The sequence below is a fragment of the Oncorhynchus mykiss genome, chromosome 3, assembly GCF_057628025.1.
Source record: "Oncorhynchus mykiss isolate SJ-2025 chromosome 3, ASM5762802v1, whole genome shotgun sequence".
NCBI lineage: Eukaryota > Metazoa > Chordata > Actinopteri > Salmoniformes > Salmonidae > Oncorhynchus > Oncorhynchus mykiss.
Genome location: NC_143024.1, coordinates 62651794 through 62671325, shown reverse-complemented (window position 1 = coordinate 62671325; position 19532 = coordinate 62651794). Strand labels below are relative to the sequence as shown.

General features: G+C 40.0%; 1 protein-coding gene across 32 annotated transcripts in view; it reads left to right on the top strand.

Annotated features, from left to right (window-relative positions):
- LOC110520155 (muscleblind-like protein 2a) overlaps positions 1–19532 on the top strand; it is a 36965-nt gene extending 17433 nt beyond the window's left edge. For 2 of the 32 annotated variants that reach the window (XM_090229868.1, XM_021597269.3), the window contains exons 3-10: positions 8114–8278; positions 8391–8615; positions 8783–9037; positions 12059–12112; positions 12496–12649; positions 13511–13546; positions 14450–14544; positions 15628–19532. In XM_090229868.1, the coding sequence (XP_090085994.1) occupies positions 8114–8278; positions 8391–8615; positions 8783–9037; positions 12059–12112; positions 12496–12649; positions 13511–13546; positions 14450–14544; positions 15628–15642 (999 nt within the window). In that variant the 3' untranslated portion in view covers positions 15643–19532. Of the gene's footprint in view, positions 1–8113; positions 8300–8390; positions 8616–8782; positions 9038–12058; positions 12113–12495; positions 12650–12931; positions 12968–13510; positions 13547–14449; positions 14545–15627 lie in introns of all 32 variants that reach the window. The other 30 variants (XM_090229869.1, XM_090229867.1, XM_090229865.1 and 27 more) reach the window with 16 other exon arrangements.

Here is a 19532-nt window from a genome sequence, read left to right as displayed (position 1 = left end):
AACGGGTGTGGTTGAAATATCAGAACACTAATTTGAAGGGGTGTCCACCTACTTTTGTACATGGTGTATAAAGATTAGCTGGCAACTCACTAGCACGTGGGCTTGTGCTTCAAATCAAATTGTATTGGTCACATACACGTGTTTAGCAGATGTTATTGTTCCTAGCTCTGACAGTGCAGTAATATCTAACAAGTAATATCTAACAATTTCACAACATATACCCAATTCACACAAATCTAAATAAAGGAATGAAATTAAGAATATATAAATATATGAGTGGCATAGACTAAGATACAGTAGAATAGTGTAGAATACTGTATATACCTATGAGATGAGTAATGCAAGATATGTAAACATTATTAAAGTGACTAGTGTTCCAATTATTAAAGTGGCCAGTGATTTCAAGTCTATGTATATAGGCAGCAGCCTCTAATGTGATAGCGATAGCTATTTAACAGTCTGATGACCTTGAGATAGAAGCTGTTTTTCAGTCTCTCGGTCCCAGCTTTGATTTCCCCTATACTGACCTCGCCTTCTGGATGATAGCGAGGTGAACAGGCAGTGGCTCGGGTGGTTGTTGTCCTTGATGATCTTTTTGTCCTTCCTGTGACATTGGGTGCTGTAGGTGTCCTGGAGTTCAGGTAGTTTGCCTCCGGTGATGCGTTGGGCAGACCGCACCACCCTCTAGAGAGCCCTGCGGTTGTTGTGGGCGGTGCAGTTGCCGTACCAGGCGGTGTACAGCCTGACAAGATGCATCTGTAAAATTTGTGAGGGTTTTAGGTGCTAAGCCAAATTTGAGAGATTGTTTTAGATTTTAGGTGTTTTAGGTGCCAAGCCAAGCCAAATTTGAAAGATTGTTTATGAGACCTGTGCTCATTTTCTTAAATGCCTGCTACAAGAAGTTAGTCATTATTAGTGAAAGTGCATTATGCGTGGTTCCGGTTAAATTTGTAACAAAAAGGGCATTTTCATAGACTAACTTAAAATCCAGATCAGAGATTTTTTTTTTAAAAGCAGGTTAAACTATTTTGATGAAATAATTAAAATATCAGTAGGTCTTATGATTGTGGAAGGCTATGTTTTGCTTATAATTTCACAAGCTCTAAATTCATTACATTATTGCTGATTGTTTTACATGCAGTGTATTTTATCTTTTAATTGTACAATAAAGATTATTTAGAGAAAGCATTATATATCGTAAATCAACCATTATTTTGAAAAACTCGAAATAGGATTTTTTTGGCCATATCGCCCAGCCCTAGATGACATCCCTGAGAGATATTGAAAGCAGCAGCAGGAATATTAATGGAACACGCATTCCATGCCTACTGAATGGCTGTCAACATAGCTCAGAGTGTGAAACTGAATCTAGTCCTAATTCCCTCCTGACACATTTGGGAGGAAATGAGACTTGAAGACTTCATGTTTCAGGTGGTTAAACAAGGCTGACACCAGAATGGTGAAGTGTGGTGAGCAATACAAATGTTTATTCTGCTTCTGGGTACGGGACAAAAGCTTATAGGCTTATAACATGTCAAAAAGACAATACACGCAGTGTCCTCAGAATCACTTTTAATCCCCTTAACCTGTATCCCAAACAGTACTGAGGAGCAAATATGAATTGTATCTTTTGTGCTCAGTCCACTCCCCAGCATTTCGGGCTGTTTTGTTTATTGCGTGGTGTTTAACATTCAGTGTGTGGGTGGGGTGGCCAGCATAGCACAGCACATGCTGTTATACTGGGATTAGTCTAATTTATCCGCTCCATGTCTGCTGCCGCGCTAACAAAGATTTATGAACCGAGCTGCCACCAGATACAGTACATCACAAAAATGGCCACTCTGTTTCGTGAGCTTGTACTTTTATTGGCCGGTAGATCATGTATTGTGTTTCCTGTTTTTGATGTGGGGGGTTTAGGCTACTCCAATGGAAAACATCAAATCTTCTCTTGTTATTCTGTGATATCTCCTCCAAATAGCCTAACGTTGGAAGCAACTATTTATTCTCCTCTCACAATGTAACCTGAGACAATGTGTGATATGACATATTAATATTATATTATGTAAATTGATCACTGAACATCTGCCTCATATTAAGGGTGACTTTGGCATTAGGTGGGTGAAACATGAATAATGCATCGTTGTGAAATTAAATTCTCTAAAGCCGGTGTAAATCCTATTCTGTTAATAGAGCTGGAATTATTTCTAAACAGTGGTATAACTTTTTAAAGTTTTTTCTACCCCTGTAAATCCAGCACTGCCCTCTTGTATTAAGAAGGCCTCCACCATTGCCATTCTTCTAGAACAGCTGTGCATTGAGGGCTAGAGCCAAGGCCAACAGAGGGGTGGACCAGGGGTCGAGTCCACGTGTGAAAGGGAATGGAACTCCACCAATGCTTAACATTTCACAGTAGGAACACGGCTGTCACACCAACCCACCAGGTGAAAGTAACAGAACCAAAGATGGACAGAGATAACTACTCTACACCTCATGAAGAGATCAGAGCTACAGTACATGAGATCTCTACACTCCTTTCTTCTAATGAGGGGGGGCTACATCATTCCCTCACCCCTATTCACCCCGTTCCCTCAGCAGTTGGCACCTGCTCCACCTTCCTTTGAGAAGTAAAGCGAATTGAGGCTCCTGTTCATCACCCAGGGTCATTATTTCTGATTTCCTGTATTCCTCCCTCATTCACGGCAGTTTTGTTAGTGTTTAAACAGCAGCTGAGCCTGCCGTGCCCCATAGAACCATGTGCTCCCTTTTAGTGTGTTGAGGACCAGGAAATACATGAGCAGAAGAGCTAAATGCCATGAAAGGCCATGCATTGTACAGATGAAAACACTAGAGTATTAAGCCTAATGGCTTCAGACCCAGAATTCCCCCAGACATCGACAGTACCTCCTCTGTTCCCTATACTCACTCAATTTACATAAATCTATAGGCTAGTATGGTATGCTTACCATTTGCATGCGTCTCCCAAAGACCTTTCTGTGCTGCTAACGTCATTATCATTGGTTATTTATACTCCCTACTAGCCTAAGCACTGATTATTGATTCAACATTTCCTCTTAACCTGAATAATGTATATTCATGTCAATATTATTTGCGTCAATTAAAGCATTTCTTGGAAAGGAATACAGCACACACACTTGTAAATGGATCTTGGATAACATTGTGCCTATTCCACTCTCCACTCTGTGTGTGTAAAATAGTTTATGGTAAGATGTTCGTTTTAGGCACTCAGAGGATCAATATGCCTTCTTCAGAAAAGCTGAAAATTATACCAGACCTTTCATTACATTAAACCACAATGAGAATGGACGTATCCTAAGTTCAAGTGTAAATAATGAGTTCAACATCTGGCTGATTAGTGAGGAGTTGGAACCATATTTAGACTTCACAAGCCAGCATGTTGTGTTTTTATTCTACCTACTTCCTGTTGGGCATGGCTATGTAGCCTACCAGACAAAGCCATGAGATCAGATAATCTAAAGAGCACATTAGTGGATAGCTATTGTAGGCCTTCTCTCTTAGAAAAAAGGGTTCCAAATGCATTCTGCGGCTGTCCCCATAGGAGAACCCTTTTTGGTTCCAGGTAGACTCTTTTTGGTTCCATGTAGAACCCTATGTGAAAAGGATTCTACGTGGAACCAAAAGGGGTTCTTCCAAGAGTTCTCCTGTGGGGACAGCCGCAGAACCCTTTGGGGTTTTTAAGAGTGCAGATGCCTTCATGCATGCGAGTATGAGCAGTTGGTGATTGTTGGTTCAGGTGCTACACTCACACGGTTTTCACATTCCAGGCTCATCCAGCATCCTGTTCATGACATCAAAGCCCTCACCACTACCACCTGGAGAGAGAGCTGGAGCTGAGCAGGGCTATAGCAGCCAGAGAATAGCTGATAGGAAGCTGCTCTGCAGCTCAAGATCAGATTCAGTGAAGCAGCAAGAGCCTCTCGTGCTCTTTTACATTACGGTGTATGGCAGTTGGTGGTGTAGGTTGCTGTTGATGTTTGCTGAAGTGGCACACAGTGCGCTGTGGGCCTTTGCCCCCCCCCTGATGTGGGTTAGGCTGTGGGCTGTGCAGTATTGGGTTAGTGTGAGAGCTGGGTGGGTGAGCGTGTGGCCTAGCTGCAGGAGCTCACTGCAGATGATATGATGTGGGAGAGCAGGAAAACAGGAGGAGGGAAAGGGGAGAGTGTGTGTGTGTGTGTGTGTGTGTGTGTGTGTGTGTGTGTGTGTGTGTGTGTGTGTGTGTGTGTGTGTGTGTGTGTGTGTGTGGAATTAGCACTCTCGCTGCAGTGGAAAGCCAGGCTTAAGAGACAACAGCTCAGCTATGTATATTAGCATATTAATTTCTAGTTTCTCAGCAGTTTTTGTTATAGCCCATCTGTAGGATTATTAGAGGAGACACAAACAGGCTACTTAATTACCCCGGGGAATATGAGGTAAGTAAACAATGAATGGTCTGAGGCTGTGTGTTTATTGACAAGGAGTAGCCATGTGAGAGAGATTGTGAAAGTGAAACACAGACCATTCTAAATAGGCCTACATGTTGACTTTGAAATGTTGTCCCAAATGTTGTCTTTTATTAAATATAAATCCGATCAGCTCCAGATAAGTGTCCCACAAACGGATATAAACAGAACTTATGGAGCCAGTGGAGGATTTCCCATTATTGTTTCTCATTGTGTCAACTTAGGCTACCTGACACATCGATGAGCTCTCAACCAAACGAATCCACATGCTTGGAGGACAAAATGCAGCTCTCCCACCACAACCATTCCCATGAGGCATTTAACACTCACTGAACAATGATCCTTTTATCCTGCTGCAGTATTCACACCTCCTCTGGCTGCGTTCGAAACGGAACGTTACACCGACACAAAGCATTTTCCTTCATTTAAGTGCTACGCTAATGAATCAGCCCATTACTCTATAGAGCCATAGAACATTCTAACTGCTGATTGTGAATTGCACAAAGAATATAAGTGTAGATCCCATTTCTATGTCTCACTATTTTGTTGGGATCATTTCTAGTCTTCATATAGGTTACTGTCGTTAAATGTTGTCACGTGAAATAGCCTCTGAAATAGCCTAACCTGTGATTCGAAACTTAAACCAGACACTTCGAGCTAGGCTACCTGCAGCTCTCTGTAAACCTTAAACCATTCTGATGTCTGGCGGTCTCCAATTCTGGCCAAGGAACAACTATCATCCTCTCACACCTGAGAAGGATATTACGCTCCTTTAAGCGCAGATAAGAGACCAGTGTGTGGGTTCTGCTCTCTTGTCAGAAAGCAATTGTTACCATTTTGCCAGCTTCCTGGCCTGGCATCAGACTCCAGGATGTCTGGGGCGACCAGAACCTTATAGCAGCCAGCAGAAAGAACTGAGTACGAGGCTGGGGTATCAGGATATTGTGGCTTAAATAGAGCCTTAAGTTGATAGATAACATGAGCTATCTGGGACAGGCCAGAGTACAGACTAAAGCTCTTTTGAGTTGTGCACCTAGGAATAAAGGCTATTACTGTACCTACCTTCAAGGGGAAGGAATTGGGCTAATGGTTGTAGTTCCACAGATCTCTTTAAGTGTACCTGCCTACTCAGTTTATACTGATTGTTCAAAAGTATCTATTGAAGATGTTGTGGGTGTCAAGGAGAAAGATTAAAAAAGCCTATTTGTCAAACTGATGACATTATCTCTTCTTCAGAGACTAGATGCATGGCTGTGTTTTGTGAGCGGTGAACAGGGAGCCTGTGTTGTTTGTCACAGCTGCATGTATGCTCTTCACATCTCTAAATAATTCAGACCCTCTCATTTGCCATGAATGGAAGACACGTAGATGAGGGGCCTGGGTAAGAAAGCCAATTTGAACTCATGCATCCCTAAAGGACTTGGAACCTTTGTTAATGAAGAACACAGAACTGTGTTTTAGCTCTTTTGTTGGCTGAATAAACAGTTAATCTGTGTCTCATTAATGTGGAATAGACTTCCATTGATATAATGGAAGTCTGTGTGTGTGTGTGTGTGTGTGTGTGTGTGTGTGTGTGTGTGTGTGTGTCCGTGTGTGTGTGTCCACAGCGAAAGCTGACAAAAGCACTGTCTGCTTCCCATTCATTGAATAAGCAGCATGACTCAGTTAGCACAGGAAATGCAGAGTTTGCAGTAGACTATGCTGTGTTTTACTTTAGCTAAATGTTGTTATTCGAATGATTTCGTCTGGGAGCCACAATCGATCAGGACTCGTAGGTAAAGAGGTCAGGCCAAATTGCATTACGCAATAGCTCGACTTTAACCCTGATCCACACCCTGACTTTGATATATGGCAACTTTCCAAAAGGGTTTGTCATTCCCTTATGTGGCAGTCCATGTGGGCGTTCCCTGGTAATAATTGATATAAATCTCAGGGGAGAGTCACAAATGAGTTCAGTAGCTCTAATCTGTTTATGAAATTAGTTCCATTGACATGAATTATTGAAGGATTTCCTCATTTGAATATGTAGGACATAGACAGCTAATCTCTCATTAATTCACTCTTTTGACTGACAGTGATATCACTGCTTTAATGATTTGCCAGCAAAAGATTATTTAGTGTAATTCAAGTTCAGATTGCTGTCTATTTCAGGTCCCTGCTACTCAGAAGTGAGCTACTCTACTTGTGTGAAAAAAATATTTTGCAATGGGTTTGAGATCGGGCTAAAAATCACTGCCGGGTCAAGTGAGCAGAGCGGAGTAGAGGACGCTATCAGGCTGACATCTAAATTGTTGTGAATGGACTTTGGATTCTACTGTTCCATAACAAAGAGGATGGGATGTCAGTGTGAAGAGATTCCCTACATTGGCAAGCTCAGAGACATTTTCTGGCCATTCAGCTTTTCCCGTAAGCCTCTTTTAGCTGGTAGGTTTAAAGCCTACGGCTAGTTAGCAATAGTGCAGTGGGTCAAAGCTTGCTTTCTTGTCCTCTGTTCATCATCCTACACAACCATCCTTCATTAGGTAAAATTAGCCTATTGAACACGAGCCTACTACTAAGCTTACTTGATCAGTGACCACCTCTTAATGTGTAGACTGTAGGCCACTGATTTCCTGCTAAATTAAAAGTTTTGGCCTATCTATCAACTTTGTACATTATTATTCTCATAAATGACTCATAGTATGTCTGTGGATTACCTGCTGATCATAGAAGCACTTATGAAGTACTTCTGACAAAAAAGTGTTTCAAACAGTTTTCTGTTCCATTACTCTGCGGGCATCCATCCCCTGTGTGCTTTTGTCATAGGGAACAATATTATCCTCTCTGTCAATCGTACTGCCTCTATGCCATAACAATAGCATGATCAAACTGACCTCACTACCTGTCCCCACAGAAAAAGATATTGAGTGTGAAGGCGTGATTCATGTCACCATGATTGTGTTCCCCTGTTATCGCGGTGTCGTGTCCTGTGAGCTGAATGGTCTTGGTCTGAGAGGAGTGGGGTAATGCACGGTCAGGACATGGAAATTGTTGACCCTCAAGAAGAAACTTTCATGAAGGCCATGCTCCTTCCAGCAGTGGTCTTTTGTGTCATTTTGTACTGGATGTCTTTGATGCTTTCCTTGGTTGTCAATGAATTCTAGTGACCCTGTCCAGTATTAATGCTTCATTTATGAAGAATAGGCCTACATATTTATAAATCAAATTAACCTATGCATACTCATGTTAGGCTTAGGGTAGCCTTTTCCTGCAGTCAAATGACCTAGTGGCCTCATGGGGGGAATGTTATTAATATTTTTCATAATTAACAAAGATTTTTTTTAAGCTGAAAATCTGGTATTTCTATGTCAAACAATTTTGTTATATTTCAGTCTTCTGTGATGTATATGAAGTGTAATATTGGGATGCAAACTCAAAATGTAATACATTTGAACTCTATATTTGACATGGTACAGATGTCTTCTTTTTTTTAAGCCCATAACCATGTGTGAGAGGTGTATACTTTTGTTTCAAAGTAGATTTGTTTAAGACTACCTAGGAACACTGTGTGACCCTGATTTAGCCCACTGCAGTAAAAGGTTCAGGGAATTTTTCTTTATCTAATAGTCGGCTTTTTTTTTGTGTTCTTACTCTAGGGTCGATGTTCAAGAGAAAACTGTAAGTACCTTCATCCACCTTCGCATTTAAAAACCCAGCTAGAGATTAACGGACGCAACAACCTCATCCAGCAGAAGACGGCAGCAGCCATGCTGGCCCAGCAGATGCACTTCATGATCCCAGGCACGAGCATGCAGCCTGTAGTAAGTTACTCATATTCAGTAGTAAGTACAGTTTATTATACACAAAACTCAGATCCTTCATTTCAGGTGTGTAGTAGTGTTTTTACTGACTGTTGTCCCTTCTATTTCACAGCCTACGTTCAATATGAACCAGGGGCTTGGTACAAGCCCTGGTCTCAGCTACTCTCCATATCTTACACCCATGACCTCTATGAGCCATGGGATGAGCCTGATGCCCACCGAGATGCTCCCCAGTACCCCAGTGATGGTCCCTGGAAGCCCCGGTGTCACAGTCCAGAGCTCCAACTCGTCCTCCTCTTCCCCCTCACAGAAGCTGCTGCGCACCGACAAACTGGAGGTATCGAGTCACTTTCACACAAACAAGATCAAGGAAGTATTATTGTCTGATATATGCTTTATATATACATTCGTTATGGAATACCTGTTGAGTGGGTCAAACAGGGTCCATTGCCAGGGTGCTCTACCGTCCTCAACCTCCCTCCCTGTGTGGTTGTCGTGCTGTAGGTGTGTCGCGAGTTCCAGCGGGGGAACTGTGCGCGAGGCGAGACTGACTGCCGCTTCGCCCACCCCAGCGACAGCCCCATGATCGACACCAGCGACAACACGGTCACCGTCTGCATGGACTACATCAAGTCGCGCTGCTCCAGGGAGAAGTGCAAGTACTTCCACCCCCCTGCACACTTACAGGCCAAAATCAAAGCCTCTCAACACCAGGTCAACCAATCGGCCGTGGCAGCCCAGGCAGCAGCTGCAGCCATGGTAAGATGCTTCCCTCCAGACGCGTGGACAGCAGCTTAGAACACACACTATTGGCTAGGATAGCTACTGTACTTCTTACTTAAGGGCAACTTGTCCTATTTATTTTCAATACAATGTATTCTACATTCACAGCAGTAGGCTTACTATTTTAATCCTATTCCATTACCCTGAGTTGATTGATTAACCAACATCATAGAATGTGGAGCACCGCTTTATTTTTTATGTATTAAGTAGCCTCATTAAACATTAAAGACTGTTACTTCTAATATACGCTCTTAAGACTCGAAATGACAGTTGCCCAGGATGCAGTAGCCCTCAAGTTGCCTTTAAACGGTCACATAGCATAACCATTAATTTGCGTACAATGGGGTCCGAAATGATTGACACCCTTAATAAAGATGAGCAAAAATCATTCAAATACTGAGCTATATTCTATGCTAAAAATGTTGGGAAATTATATTATTTTATACTAATACAATTGCTCAGAGAAAGAGATTTTGTTTAACAAGTAATCATTTGTTTTCTCTCAAAAAGGTAGGGGTCAAAATGATTGACAACCCTGTTTTCAATTTCTTTCAATACCTCACCTTGCCAGGATAACGGAACTGAGCCTTTTTCTAAATTGTTTAAGAAAACACATTGGGAGTGATCTTAGACCATTCCTTCTTACAGAATCCTTCCAGATCCTTGATATCATTTGTCTGCGCTTATGGACTGCACCGCAGGTTTTCAATAGGGTTCAAGTCCGGAGACTGAAAAAATGTGGATTTTGTGGCCAATTAACCATTTCTTTGTGGATTTTCATGTGTGCTTGGGGTTATTGGCTTGCTGGTATGCGTGGCCAAAGAGCTCCATTTTCATGTCATCTGACCAAAGCACCGGTTCCAATCCAAGTGCCAATGTCATTTAGCAAACTCCAGGCATTTACAGTTGCTACATTTGTGACCACGCACACCAGTGGTGGGTTAGGCGTCGAAATCAGAGTACATGAGCAGAAAATAGCCCCATACCTACTGTAAAATATGGTGGTGGATCTTTGATGTTATGGGGCTATTTTGCTTCCACTGGTCCTGGGGCCCTTGTAAAGGTCATCGGCATTATAAACTTTACAGAGTAACAGGATATTTTTGCCAAAAATGTGGTTGCCTCTGCCAGGATGCTGAAACTTGGCCGCAAGTAGATCTTACAGTAAGACAAAAACCCCAAGCACACATTCAAATCGACAAAGTTGTTAATTGACCACAAAATGAACATTTTGAATTGGCCATCTCAGTCTCCGAACTGGAAACAGGGCAGCACATAAGCTCAGACAAAGGATATCAATAATCTGTAAGATCTCTCTGTGGAGGAATGGTTATCCCTACCATATGTTCTGCAACATTTTCTGAAAGAGGCTCAGTGTCATTACCCTCGCACGGTGAGGTTTTGAATGGTACTGAAAACAGGGGTGTCAATCATTTTTACCCCTACCTTTTTGAGAAAAAATGTATTACTTGTTAAACTAAATACATTTTTTTCTGAGCATTAGTGTAAAACAATAGAATGCCTACACTTTTTGAGCATACAGTGTAGCTCAGTATTTGAATGATTTATTTTATAGTCATTTTTGCTCATCTTTATCAAGGGTGTCAATCATTTCGGACCCCACTGTATATCTCCTTATGTGACATGTGACGCTAACCTTTACCTAGCTAGCTGTTTAACTAAAGATTCGCTTTGGCCCTCTCCTTTTGCTTCCCATGCTTTTTGAAAATATATTTTCAAATTGCCAGCTACTGCAAAGTTAACCCTGTTTCTATAGCTACTGTCTTGTTTCATTGCCATCTATTGCCTACTGTTGGTTTTGCCTTTATCTTAAACTTCCAACAAGTCTAAGAATAAAGGATCTGCTAATTACTATGGGTTAAGAAAAACGTCCATAGATTCACCAGCAACCTTCGAACAGCTGATTCAACATTTAACATTACTCGAATCAAATGTACGCAATTCCCGTAATAGCACATTTAGACTTTTATTTTTGCACTTAAAAAACAACAACATGCATGGCCTTTCTTAGAATGTGCTGTATCTTCCACCCTAGCTCTGCTACTTTCCATTCCTCCATGTATTTTTATCATCAGTTGTGTGGTCATTTTTTGCATGGTTTTACACTGATATTATTGCTAGAGAGTTGGTAAATACGTTAGGGCCTTGATACGTCTGTAATGCTGAGGGATTTTGTAGTGTAGTGAAGGTATACTTTGAACAGGAAAATGTGTTCTTGTGACAAATGTGCCAAGAAACAAAAATGGCAAATCCGATGCCTAATATCATAATAAACAGAGCTCCACATTCTGTGTATAGGTTATCATCAATGCAGTGGTTATAACATTCTCTCTCTGCTCCCTATTTAGTATGTCATTAAAACGCACAAGATGACATGAATCACGCCTAGCTCTCGGTAGAGATACATTTCCCAAGGAGGACCTCTCACAGTAGCCTAGCTAATGCCCTTTAGCGTTACCTTCTGTCTCCATTTCATATTGACGTGTGTCATGTACAATTCTGGTCCTTTAAAGCAATTGTAGGTCAATGAATGCATTATTACAACATTTATTTAGTAGTCCACACTGTATATTCAAATTGATAATGTATTGATAATGATGAACAACTATTGATTAACTACTGTTGTGTTTCCTACATAGCAAATAACCTTAGTCCCAATGTTGTTGCACAGTATTGTTGTAATTGTAAATCCTATTAGATTAAGCTATTAACGAGTATAGTAGACGCTTACATACTAATTCAGGAGTCAGTCGTATATTTCCTTGAATCAGTTAATTTTGTTTATTGTGCATGCCTATTGTTTTGTATGTGGTGGTAAACTGCATTCCGATTATTTTGTTTTGTTTTCTCCTTCTCACCTATCCACAATGCAATGCTGTCCCCATGACGCACCTCTGCTTGCTGTTACCTGTATGTTAATACGCTTGAATCCCATTGGCCCACTGCCATCATGTGCTCGCTGCCTGCTATTAAAAGACTCAGTCGACTGCCAAAGCAATGAAGCGACCCCTCGAGGCAACTGTAGACCTGGTACTTTGACCTTTCACCTTTTGCTTTGCATGTAGCTATTAATTGTACTGTAGCAACTCACATAATTTAATTTGGCATTTTTGTTTTTACAACCTCTTAAGACTCATCTAGTATGTGTACAAAATCCTTCACCATCAGTTATCTTTCAGTAATTGAATAGGTATTTAAAATGTGTTTAAATTAACAGTATGAAGTTTTAGCCATTTACTAATTTCATCATAAATACCTTTATTTTGTCATGTAGTAGTTGTATACAGTTTTGCTCTACTGTTTGGCAATGATTGTACTATAATCTACATATAAAGCTCATAGCCAGTGGATGTTTATAATAGAACTACTGATAAGTGTTTTGGTTGTGTTAACGTGTCGTTTGTACTCGGCAGGCGTTCCCCCATGGTTGCCTGCAGCCCCTACCAAAGAGACAAGCACTGGAGAAGAGCAACGGGGCCAGCTCCTTCTTCAACCCCAGTATGTTGCACTACCAGCAGGCTCTGGCCAATGCACAGCTCCAGCAGACGTCTGCGTTCTATCCCACAGGTACAGCCCAGCTCTGAGTGGGCCAACTGCCCCTATATGACTTGTCCTTTGTAATTCCCTCCCTGATAATGTTTGGTTGGGCATTTATCATGTAGGCTAAAAAGTAGCATATTGTCAGTCAGGTGTCTTTCCTTGTTTTTTTTTGTGCTTTCCTCGTGGCCCAATGTTGCTAGCTAGCTATGATGATTTAATGCAGCACCTTATAATTTGAGCTGTTCATTTTTGAAAATGATGCACGTTTAATGCCGCTGTCAAATACTTAATAGCTCAATGTCCTGGCAGGCAGATATATCAGTGCTTCCAGATTACATCATCCAGGTTAGTTGAAGGAGACCTGCTTTAATCAAATCTATTAAATTCAGGCCATTGGCCTACATTGCTGTGATACAGTACATGGCTAAGTAGGACACTGGATTATTATACCATTAGCTCTTTCTCTCAACATGGCCTTCCTCTGACAGCCATAATCAAACAGCAACAGCCACTATGCACTCTTGTTAGATGCTTTGTCTCACTGCTGAGTTAACTACTGTACTGCCTGGTTGCCCTAGCACTGATGCCCATGTCAGTCGATTAGAGCTATTTTATTCAGCATGTGCCTCCCTCCTTGGAAAACAGTAATCTATCCACACTCTACACGTACACCCACACACTACACTCCCTAAGACGCATCGTTTCTCATGGGCTTGTTTCTGTGTGTGCTCACCAAGCAAAAAAAAAAAAAAAACTTGGTTTCCATTGAGAGGTTCATGTCTTGCTTGTATTTGGTTTAGAATGTGTAAAAGCATGCTGAAAACTCTAGCTAACCTGTTTTTCCTTCCTTATTGTCCTCTACTCACTTTCCACTGCATAATCACACAGGGTCAGTGTTTTGCATGTCTCCTGCTACCGGCATTGGTAGGTCCCTTGCTTCTTTTTTCTGATATCACCTGTAATGAATGGAGAATATGGGTGAAATGCTCTCGCTGTTCATTTAAAAGATTCTTGTTATTCCAATGTGCCCTTGGATAAACAGTCTCTGGGTCAGGGGGTAAGGGTGGTTTATATATGTTAGGTACCGGCACATTTTAAATCACATGTGAGAAAGTGTATTTTATAATATGTTTTGGCATTTTTTTCTGTTAGCCATGTCCCTGACAAAGCTCAAGGCTTCAATTTATACTCTTCACCATCACCCATTGACCTACTTTGGATTTCATTTGTTTTTTTGAATGTCCTTTGTTCTCTGCAGTGATATTCTCACCGTTGTAAATAATACAGCTATTCAAAACACAGGACATCACTGCTGGTTGATATTTCTAGTTCTTTGCTGCTCTGTGGATTAGGACATTTGATTCGTTTCCCAGAGATGTGATCTAAAGTGTCTTGGTCTTTCCTAAAGATCAAATACATCAAATGACGTGTCCTTTATTTGTATAAAATAAGGAACTTATTTCTAACACGACAGTGAAAATTGCCATTCTTAATGATGAGATACTGTAGGGTATGTAAAACATACTTTTTGAATGTCGTAATTGGACACCTTTAGTATCAAATGACAATCTTCTCTGGGAATCGGACAAATATCGGACAAATTTCCTAAACTAAATCAGCTTTCCTCTATTATTTATCCAATGCTTTCTTGCTTTGCGCTGTGATTGCATGCCATCTGCTGGTCTAACCTAATGATGGCTTGCTACTAATGTTTTACTGTATTCACCATGCAAAAAAATATATAGACAAAAAAAAAAAACGTTGCTATGGTTACCATAATGCTCCACCTACCTGTTCATTGCTTCCATGGTTCCCTTCCTGAAAAAGTACCCATGATGTACAGTGCTACGCCTGCTACTGTCTCTGCAGCAACTACTCCTGCCACAAGTGTCCCCTACGCAGCAACAGCACCAGCCAATCAGGTTTGCTCCTTTTAAAGCTTTCTTTCATGAATCCCTGAGCTCTAAATAAGTGCTCGTCATGGCAGCAGGAGACAGTTGTCATCATAGCATATTTCTCTCCTGCCTGTTGCCTTCATTAGCAAGCTTAACTATCATTATTGTAGATGCTGTATTAAATATAGTAATGACAGAAAGCACTTATTTAGAGATCCCCCATCTGCAAATAGTAGTTGTGTTGTGTTGCATAATTTCCTTCATTGTTTTTTGCATGTTTTTGCTTTATTTAGTTTCAAGTGCCCCTAATTTAATTCAGGCGTTACTATAATTCTGTCAAGCAAGGGAAAGAAGCAGCCTAAATTAGCACCACAGACTAAAGAGATCAACTGAATGAATGAAAGACCAATGAAGCTCATACATGGCTGTTATTATCACAGGAAGGTCATACTGTATGTCTTTATGGATGCGTGTGATTTTGTGACAGCTCTGTGCCTGTGACTGCCCTCTGTTGCCCCTTTTAGACTCTTCTACCTGGGGGGCAGGTCAGGTGATGTGCTTCTTTCTTTCCAGCAGGAGAGGAGGGGGCTGTGGTTTGGGTCGGGAGAACACAAAAACATACTTGCCGACCACCAGCCTTCTCCTGCAGCTTATTCTGCTTGATTTATTTGTCTTTTATTTCTCCCAGGTATTAACATGGAATGCATAGTGTACTATTTCACTTTGTTTTTGTCATTGAGATTTGCAATAACTTTGGTATGTAGACCACTGCCTTGGCTCTGAATCTTATCTGAAAGGTTCCTAACATCAACCAAATTCTCTTTGTTTTACATGTGGGATTCAAATGTATTTTTACTAGTTTCTTTGTTTCTTCAGCATTATATGATTATACTGGTCACAGTTTTGCTACTGTTCTACTTCTGCAAATAAGAACCCTTATTCTTTAATCATTTACCGCCATGACTCTTCAACAACACTATATTGTATTGTGTTTGTCATCCAAGAATGTACTGGCACTGTTGCTTGGACCTAAGGGCAATCGGTCATGTTCATTGTGAATGCCACCATTGAGTAACATGATGTCTTTCTCAATCTCTGCTTCTAAAACAGATCATCCTCAAGTAACCTACAAGAAAGGAACAGAGTGTCAAGACGCTCCCCTTAGAGGCCCTAAACAGCCCTTCTGTAAATACTACTTTTGCTCCACACGAGAACTACAGCAACCTGCATGCTGAGAAGAAGATTACTGAGGAAATTTAGAACATTGAGCTATGTTAAAATATACAAATTATATACCTGTATTGCTAGGACTAATATCATTACTGATATGTAAATGACTGATTTATTATATGTATACACACATGATTGGAGATTGTGAAGATTTAATCGTAAAGGTATTCAACAATGACTTTTATTTCCTTTTTAATGTTTTGTTAAAAGTGCACAACACTCATCTAATTCAAATGTAATTTTTTTTAGCAGAAAATGATTGTGCATCTAAGTGCTTGATTGCTTGTATTTAAAACAAAGACCATTGGAAAGCGCTCTTGTTTATACACCGTATACAAATTGCATTTGGCTTGTGAGTGTCCTTCTTGCTCTTGTAAAGGACGAATGTGACAGAGGATAGCATGTTGTTGTTTACCTTGTGGTTATTCTCTGAGTACAGGATCACTGCTCCCCCTCCTGGTGTGCCTTGGCCTCTCTACGGAGGAATAACCAACTGAGTGAGCCTCAGCAAACCCAATGTTAATAGCAGAAAATTAATTAATGTACCTTACGGCAGTGATATAATCAGCCACTAATTCCAGAAATGAGAACGGAATCTAGCTACCACGGTTTCCAAGTGTCTGTCTGTGGTGCACTGTTTTCTCTATGTCTCTTCGTTCAAGGTTTTAGTTGAGCCTCGTCTTGGCATCCATCAAATAAACACCATATACCAGATGTAGTGCCAATGACCTAGCAGAGTGATGGGTGGGCTGAAAATAAGCCACCTTAGAGGAACTGAAAAGCTGAGTGAGTGTCTGCCAAGCTGTCACAGACATGTGAGGGGTTAGGTGGTCATAGTGCAGAGGCCACAGACATTAAAGAGGGAGCAGAATGATAAGACTTGAAAAGGAAAGACGTGGTGATCCTTTGTTAAAAAGGCTGACGTACACGTGCAAGGAAACCTTGCGTTGACTCGAGGTCACTTATTAATCCTGTCTTATTTGAACTGTAGAAGTGCCTAAAGTAATGTACATAACAAGCATCTTGAAAAGGCTCTGTGTGAGAAATATTCAACTTTTGAGTAGAAAACCCTGCAGTTTCTCAACGTACTCCACGGCCTCGATAAATACAATGAACAACTGTTTGTGTGAGGTGAATTCAGTGCATTGGTAGTCTTTGTACACTGGGTTAGTTTTAGTGCTTTAACCTTTCATTTACTTTCAAGTTTCAATATCTGGCAGATCGGAACATGGCTGCTTTGGCATGAAGTTCAGTGATTGTTCATTGTGTAAAATGGTTTAGCTTAATTCTTAATGAGTTGAAAATAGTTTGCAACTAAAAAGTGATTGGAGAAGAGTTTGGAGAACCGGATATGTGTTGTGGTTCTATGTTGGTAACTCATTTGTCTTTATATACAACCGTCTTTACAACCATATCCTCGTGTTTAATGCGTTGTTATCATAGTCTGTCTAACGTCTTTCGAGTAGAATGTATCACAGTAAATGTTTTAGTAGTAGGACGTAGTCACATAACTAATCACATTGTGCAATGAAACTCATATAACTCTACATGTGTTTTTGTCAAAGCTTCATTGTATATACAAACTGCACTTACAAACACAGACAGATTTACCCACCAATGCACCTGTGCAAAGTCTACACCAGTTATTTACAGTAGGATATAAAAGGCAAAACTAAGCTAGAAACATGGAACTATTTACAATGATCAACATGTAACATTATTTTACCTTTTGCTTAACCTTTTATGTTTTATTTGCTCTTGAAAATAACCGTTAAAAACTTCACACAGGTGCAAACTAAATCTTTCCCACAGTCTTTCATTCTCCCTTTTCATTTTCTGTGTGAGTGAAATCAGTATGCGTAAAGAATCTCATCAGTATCGTGATATTGTCATGGTGTTTGATCAACTCAGACAATCCACAGAAAACTAAAATGACCCATGTTCTTACCATCTTTGTCCTATTTCATTACTTTTCATTTTCTTTTCAGAAAAGTTCATTTTTATGTTCTGTTTGATGGAAATATATGGAATTTACTTATTTGTTTAACATTAGTTATAGAACAATGTTGTATTCTATTTTAAAATGAATGTAATTTATTAAGCTGAGTTTTGCTCTGCTGGCGGTTATTCAAATGACCTGTCCTGTCACGTTAGCCTATGAAAAGCCGTCTGTGACCAGGGATGGAATGTTGGAGCTACCAATGGCAAGCTTCCACATCTCATCCTTGTCACTGCCTTGTCACCTATACAGGACAACACACTGCAGTACGAGCAAGGCTGTAGAATTGCTTTTATTATGTATAAAAACAGTTTATTGTATAGGTCACAGTCTACCAAAAAAAATTAACATTTAAGTAAATTTACTTTTCATTGTAGTACGGTATAATTTCATAACTATATTAATTTGTCTCTGTGGCAACCTAAAGTTGCAATGACGGAAGCTATGTATTTTTGTAAATGATGTAATTGTTACGTTTTCTAGAGCACTGTAACACACTAGATTGTATTGCCAGAATCTGAACATTTCCTATTTTATGGCAAAATTATATACGACAATATTTTCAGTATCATAATGCCTTTGTATTACAGTAGTATATTCCTTTTGCATTTGACAGCCTACCCATGACACTTAAATGTCCCTAAATACATGCTCTAATCTATTCTACCAAAAATGAGCTCTCTAAAGTCCTCTTACAAAGCATCCCTAGACTCATAAAGGCAAGGGGAAACTCAAAAAGATGTGTTTTGATGGTTGTTCAGCTGTTTAGAATTGCACTTTGTTCCCAGAATAAAGTTATTTTTACACTGCAGAAAAAGTATGTTAAACATGTAGTCATGGGTATGGCTAGTCTGGCAGTGATACTCTTAAATTATTTCAATTGTTCACTGAAGGCGTCTTTCACAACAACAAAAAATGCTCTTTGAAAACGGATGTTAATTTTAATGGTAATTTCAACTCAAGTTCTGCTAAATGTTTCCAATGTTATTATAGCTAGATACAGCTGTACCTGAAAGTTAGTTGAGATTTTAGACCACCCAATCAAAAGAGTTGAACAGTCAGAATGTGTTCACTTTTACTGACCCAATGGTAACATGATTCCTACCCACTGGGCACAGACTTCAATTGAACGTATATTCCATGTTGGTTCAACGTCATTTTGTTGAAATTACGTGGAAACAACGTTGATTTAACCAGTGTGTGCCCTGTGGGTAAGCACTTTCTGAACAGTTGGTAAACTGAGCAGACAAACTTATTAGTGAACGTTGCCTTACCTTTGATGTATTGTTCTTAAGTTGTTATGTGTTAGGGTTCATTAAATATAAGGATTGTATTTAGTCTATTGCAATTAGTGAAATATGCTGTTTTAATTCTCACTACAGACATTTTCATTTTGAGGCCAAAATGGTAGATTGTAAAGAGTGCAGTCAAACACTTTACTGAGAAAAGCTTGATGATGAGAAAACTGGCGGGTGCCATTCTAAATGGCTGTGGTACAGTTACTGCAGAGTTGTGTTTAAACTGCTGTGCCAGTGCCACATATGGTTCCATCGGTAATGCCGTACTCTTTAACAGAGGGGAAAAGTACAAACCCTTACTCATTTTGAATCTGTTCATGTGGCAATTTTTTTATGTTTTATTTGTGCATAATTATGTGCTCTTTTATGATATATATATATATATATATATATATATATATATATATATATATATATATATATACAGTAGTTTTGTTTTGTGTAAAATCTAATGTAAAAAAAAATTAAAAAATAAAAGTTTAAGTAAA